We start from the raw sequence: 6,444 nt of genomic DNA on the forward strand, positions 1-6,444 counted from the left end.
CGTGGACTTCAGCTCGGCGTTCAACACCATCGCTCCTGACATCCTCCAACAGAAGCTCATCCAGCTTGCGGTGCCTGCCCCCACCTGTCAGTGGATCACCAGCTTCCTGACCAACAGGAGACCGCGTGTGAGGCTGGGGGGCATCACATCTGACACCCGGACCACCAATACTGGAGCCCCTCAGGGGTGCGTCCTCTCCCCACTGCTCTTCTCTCTCTACACCAATGATTTCTCCTCAGATGACTCTCCTGTAAAGCTCCTGAAGTATGCAGACGACACCACTCTCATCGGACTGATCCAGGACGGTGATGAGACTGCGTACAGACAGGAGGTGGAGCGGCTGGTCCACTGGTGCAACCAAAACCATCTGGAGCTGAACCCGCTCAAGACCGTGGAGATGACAGTGGATTTCAGGCGAGACCCTTCACCACTTTTACCCCTCACTATCCGCAGTAATACTATTCTCTCCACAGACACCTTCAAGTTCCTGGGAACCACAATCTCTCGGGACCTGAAATGGACCGGCCACATAGACTCTGTCCGGAAGAAGGCCCAGCAGAGGCTGTACTTCCTGAGACAGCTCAAGAAGTTCAACCTGCCGCGAGAGCTTCTGAAGACCTTCTACACTGCCATCATCCAGTCTGTCCTCTGCACCTCCATCACTGTCTGGTTTGGATCAGCCTCCAAACAAGACAAGCACAGACTGCAACGGACAATCAGGACTGCAGAAAAGATCATTGGAATCAACCTCCCATCTATCCAAGACTTGTACCTGTCCAGGACCAGGAAACGTGCAAGGAACATCTCTACAGACCCTTCTCACCCAGGTTGCAGTCTGTTTGAACTACTCCCCTCCGGACGGCGTTATAGAGCTCGGTACGCCAAAACCAGCAGACACCGAGACAGCTTCTTCCCCCAGGCTGTTGCTCTGATGAACTCACACCACTCATAGAGTCTCAGAGGCATTATTGTGCAATAACATCCTGCTCTTCACACCTTTTGAATTTGTCTACACTGTTTTTGCCATTATTCACATGTCCTGAGTGTTGTTAGTCACCTGTATGTTGAACAGAGGGTGTGTTTTACCGAAGTCAAATTCCTTGTTTGGCACGCTCAAACATGGCGAATAAAAACTCTTGAATCTTGAATCTTTGTAGCAGAATATCAACATTTTATGAGTTCAAAAGCATTGGATTGCTGAGTCCTTTCCTCACACTCATTCAAAAAGTTAATGAGAAATTTTTAAGTAATGCTCAATCCAAACATTTGCCTGCTGGAAATACAATTTATTCTCAGTGTATTGCCACACAACATTCCGTGAAACATCCATAATTTTGATATTCAGACAAAGTAGACTGTATGCAATAAATTATTGTAAGTAGCTTGCTGACATTGTTGATTTTTCTGAAGTGACATTTCACAAAGATGGCTACTTGAAGTTCCCAGATAAAATAGGATCCTGAACAGCAACAGCTCTTTTTTTTATCGGTGGGGTACATAGACTGTTTTTCTTAAAGACCCTGAACAGGATAAGCGGTAGAATCAAATACTTAGCATTTCTTAATTTAGGATTGATTTTTTACCATGTTTATTACAGGAAACTGTAGAATATCAGTGTCCCCAACTTCATTCAACTTTTCTGTATGAGGCCATTGGTGGAAAACAAACCCCTGCTCGATGATCATGCTATTATTTCTACAGGTGACCAGAGCCTCCAAATAAGGAGAAAGTTCTACGACGTTTGTGTTGTGTTTGATGTAAGTTGTTCTGGCTCCTGCATGCTGTCATCACCAACTGACTGTTGCTCTGCCAACATGGCTGTCAGCTTCAGCCCCAAAACTGGATCCCTTGACTCTGCTGCCACCTGTGAAATAAAAAGCAAAACTATGATTATATGTTCAAATTTGCAGTTTCAACCTTCCACTTATTATTATTAGAATATTAATAACATCTTATTGTTATTAGAATGTTTCAATAAATCAATACTTGACTGTGATGTTTGAGGTCAAATATTTTAGTTTGTCTTTCAACTTGTTAAGTTGGACCAAGGTTCCACTGTAAGCAAAGCAGTACAGTGCGTGAGAGTTTATGTGCTGCTTGACGACATCTTATTTTGCGTTTTGTTCAAGATGTCCGTCGTTGAGCAATGAAAACAAAGATGTGTTCTCCCTCTTCACTACTTCATTGCATGCTATTTGTTCCCTCAAAACAGCATATGTCGGGACCATCGAAAACCAAGGAACCCCTAGATGTTTTCCAGCAGATATCTTCTGTGGAAATGGACCTTTCCAGATGAACACTTACTGTTGAGGCTCCTCTCCTTCTCAGTATGATGCCCTCTGCGAGTAAAGCCTTTGCAGTCTCCTCAAACAGAACAGTGTCATCCATCTCGGATTGGCTCTTTAACTCAGCATACTTGTCTACAAACCTACAATGGAGCATAAAAATATTGCAGAAATGTTGTTAATCCTCACCATGTGAGCCACGCCCTTACAAAAATCACAAGCCAAATAACATTAGTTTAAACCCTTAGATGGGGGAAATACAATCCAGTACATACCTTTGACAGGTAGAGACAAAGTTTGATTTGGAAAGATCAAAAGGGCGAGGACCCATCCCATATTGTTCATAAAATTTCCTGAAAGCAGAGATGGACAAACATTTTTATATAATGCAGTACAGCATTTTTACTTTATTATTTTTATTAGACATACACCATCTTAGAACAAGAAATAGTAAATATTGGTATTTACTTACGCTCTAACTTGATCTTCTGTGTAGAAGATTTCAGGCACCGGGTCTGGTTTCCTGACCCGGGATCTCGTATGAGGTTTTACATAAAGTGGCTGCCGTTTTGGTGGAAAAGCTTCATATACATCATACCAGATTGGTTTCTCGGTTTGCTTTATCACTCCAGAGCGCATTAGATCCCGAACCCTGTTAATCATATTTTTACATAATCAGTTAGTGATGTTGAAACCCCCAGCTCTGATCCACAATTCAAAGCCAGACAAACATTAAGGATGAATCCCAAAACCCACATCACACCAACCTCATTGACCCTCAATTAACATGAATTAATTTTAATTATTTTCTTTGTTTGTTTTCCCCAAAAAATATTTTTAGGCCCTGACCTATCTAAAAGTCTGACATTTGGTCTTCTAAAATAGTCCTAAAAAAGTCTGCAAAAAAGGGCCAATTTATTTCTCAACACAACACAACAGAATAAGGCAAAGATAATGACATTTACCTGCCCCTCAACAATACAGTGGGGCAAAAAGTATTTAGTCAGCCACCGATTGTGCAAGTTCTCCCACTTAAAAGATGAGAGATGCCTGTAATTTTCATCATAGGTACACTTCAACTATGCGAGACAAAATAAAAAAAAATCCAGGAAATTACATTGTCTGATTTTTAACGAATTTATTTGCAAATTATGGTGGGAAATACGTATTTGGTCAATAATGGCTTCAATGATCACAAGAACAGTCAACAAAAATCCCAGAAAAACACGGAGGGACCTAGTAAACGACCTGAAGAGAGCTGGGACCAAAGTAACAAAGACTACCATCAGTAACACACTACTACGCCAGGGACTCAAATCCTGGAGTGCCAGACGTGTCCCCCTGCTTAAGCCAGTACACTCTAGTTTTGTTTTGTTTTTTGTTTTTTCAAATCGGTGGATCAATCAGTTATCGGAACTTTAATCCACTAAACACCAGAGGACTTTTTTCTGTGCTGGTGTGCATTGTTCTGATACATAAAATGATGTTCTACATAGAAATATATATATTATTTTATTATATGCTGGATCAGCATCATTCCAAAAAATTCCATATCTGTAATTATGTTATTTTGTCAATTAATGGTATTCATTTATGGTAGGGATTGTCAACAGGTGGTCCGCAGCCCTCTGGTCGTCCGTGGTGGTATTGCAGGTGGTCCGCAAAATTGGAAGTGGAAAATAATTGTAACATTTTGAAAAATACAATGGATTTATTAAATAGACTTGATTTATTTTCCAGCTAATTTTGTGAATCATTTACCCATCCAGATTATGTCAAATGTAGCTGAGATTCCCAAAATAGACATTCATCCATTTTCTATACCGCTTGTCCCCACGGGGGTTGCGGGCGTTCTGGTGTTTATCCCAGCAGTCATCGGGCAGTCGGCGGGGGACACCCTGAACCGGTTGCCAGCCAATCGCAGGGCACACAGAAACGAACAACCATCCGCACTCGCATTGACACCTAGGGGCAATTTGGAATGCTCAATCGGCCAAGCGTGTTTTTGGGATGTGGGAGGAAACCGGAGGACCTGGAGAAAACCTACGCAGGCACGTGGAGAACATGCAAACTCCACGCAGAGGGGGCCGGAGGTGTAATTGAACCCGCACCCTCCGAACTGTGAGGCGAACGTGGTAACCATTGTGCCTGCTTTATATTAACTTATTTAATTTTACAAGACAATTCATTACTATAAATAACACAATTTATTACTGTAAATATCAGCCAATGTTCACATTTTAATATCAAATGATCACTACTTCCATATTGCTCGATAATCACAATTGTCCCATCACTCGTTAGAACTCAGGCTACTGGTGCCCGCTGGCACCACGTTGGTGTCACCACAATGGTGACCTCTGACCTAATATAACTAGATTCCTCCTCAACCTTTTGCAGGAGTCCACCTTTTAGTTATGAATCTAATTATTATTATTATTATTATTATTCATAATTTGCATTGAATCACAAAATTATTATTATTATTATTATTATTCATAATAATAATAATAATTTTGTGATTCAATGCAAATCAGGTAGTGACATTGACTGCCCAAGTTGTTTAGCCTTAAGGGACCGAAACCGCCATCGTGCCTTGACAGCGTCTTTCAAAAGACGATGAGCATTGAGTCATAGAGGTGAGACGCAATTGCTTCATTCGTGTAATTGAATTTTTATTATTAAAATGTTATGCATTGAACACGCGTTCAATTGTATGGTTATTCCAAGTTCTCTCCGAGTAAATATTTTAGCTTTTGTCGCACAACTATTTCGTCATCAAGAGGCACGTCGGCGCTCTTGAAAAATACAAATTCACGTGCAAATATATTTAGAACTATCATGTTTATCACACATGGTCTATAATATTAACTTTAGTCTTACAATTTGGTTATCAGTATAACAAATTACAAAGACAATGCAGTATAGCTCAAGCGGCTCAAAAATAGCATAATAGTTATTAAGAAATGCTGAAAACTGGTGCTATAATAAAAGAAATACAACAAATAGGTCATTAAAACGCATTCTTACCGCGTAAACACAGTTCCAATTCTCTCTAGTCTGCTCCCAGCCATTTGGTTATTTCGGGTACAGCTGAACCACAAGCAGTTTCTCGACGGGCAATCCAAACAGCACTTCCGGTAGTACTTTAATCTCTTTCAGAATAAAGTATCACTGCTCTAACAACAATGACTTGATAATAGGAATATATATTATACAGTGCATATTTATTTATTCGCCTGCCTTTGGGGGTATTAATATGATAAAAACGAGATCGTATATTTTTCTGTTCTAAACTTTTTTTTTTTTTTTTTTTTTGCTGTTGTCTTTTTACTTTCGATATTCTTGGGACTTACTTGACTAACCTAGGACCTCGGATATCCCTTTTCGCGCCATATCATGTGGAAACGCTAGTCGGTACGACCAGACCAAAAAAAAAAAAAAAAATCAAAATATATACCAAGAATCACCACTAGAGAACAATCAAGATCCAGGTATCTTACCTGTATCTTCCCTGACGTGACCTCTCAGTTACTCTTTTTGATCTAACCCTAACCATAACCCTAGCCCTAATACATGGTATATTTTAATTTGTATCACGTCCGATTTCTTCATTAGAAAACGTTGTGTCAATCACTCTAATCTCACTATCGACCTCAACCCATCTCTGTATATAAAAAGTCTACACATTTCTTTTCAAATACTTTTTGTAAATTCAAAGATGGGATGAAGATAATTTCAAAACATTTTCCACCATTAATGCGAGCTGTATGTAAACTGTACACCTCAATTAGAATGATTTATCTTTTTAAGAAAGATATTAAAAATAACCGAGATAATTGTTGCGGAAGTGTGCACACCCTCTTGAAAGTGTCATTGTGGCTTTTTCAGAATTAACCAATCACATTCAAACTATGATACCAATTTATGTTTATACAATATGAGCATCCTTAATCATTTCTAATTGTGCTAGTACAGATATTTTAAAGTCTTTGTTAATCAGTCATAAAGAGTTGTAACTTAGAGTCATAAAAGTCTGACAGTAGAATTTCCTCCCTGCAATCTCTAGTTCAAACCAGACTCTTTAGTTAACCTGTAAAGGTATAATATGTAGTCACCATGAGCTTCAATGACTAACATCTAGCAAATTAGTGCATCA

The 6,444-nt window shown here is 39.7% G+C and overlaps 1 protein-coding gene across 1 annotated transcript; it reads right to left on the reverse strand.

Moving 5' to 3' along the window:
* Positions 1-1,271: 1,271 nt before the first annotated feature.
* mrps23 (mitochondrial ribosomal protein S23) lies at positions 1,272-5,467 on the reverse strand. The gene is made up of 5 exons (XM_037268576.1): positions 5,316-5,467; positions 2,758-2,937; positions 2,561-2,638; positions 2,305-2,428; positions 1,272-1,864 (listed from the first exon to the last, which is right to left on the reverse strand). The coding sequence occupies exons 1-5, from the start codon at positions 5,357-5,359 to the stop codon at positions 1,733-1,735; spliced, it is 558 nt and encodes a 185-aa protein (XP_037124471.1). The 5' UTR covers positions 5,360-5,467; the 3' UTR covers positions 1,272-1,732.
* Between the last annotated feature and the right edge of the window lie 977 nt (positions 5,468-6,444).

Source organism: Syngnathus acus, chromosome 13 (genome assembly GCF_901709675.1).
Source record: "Syngnathus acus chromosome 13, fSynAcu1.2, whole genome shotgun sequence".
NCBI classification, from domain to species: Eukaryota; Metazoa; Chordata; class Actinopteri; order Syngnathiformes; family Syngnathidae; genus Syngnathus; species Syngnathus acus.

What these genes read in the sequence shown, in the direction of transcription:
- mrps23 (XM_037268576.1), bottom strand. Translation starts at nt 5,359, where the DNA reads ATGGCTGGGAGCAGACTAGAGAGAATTGGAACTGTGTTTACGCG. An exon ending in ACAGAAGATCAAGTTAGAGC is followed by an intron (nt 2,639 to 2,757) that starts GTAAGTAAATAC and finishes CTCTGCTTTCAG; the next exon opens with GAAATTTTATGAACAATATG. An exon ending in TTTGTCTCTACCTGTCAAAG is followed by an intron (nt 2,429 to 2,560) that starts GTATGTACTGGA and finishes GCTCCATTGTAG; the next exon opens with GTTTGTAGACAAGTATGCTG.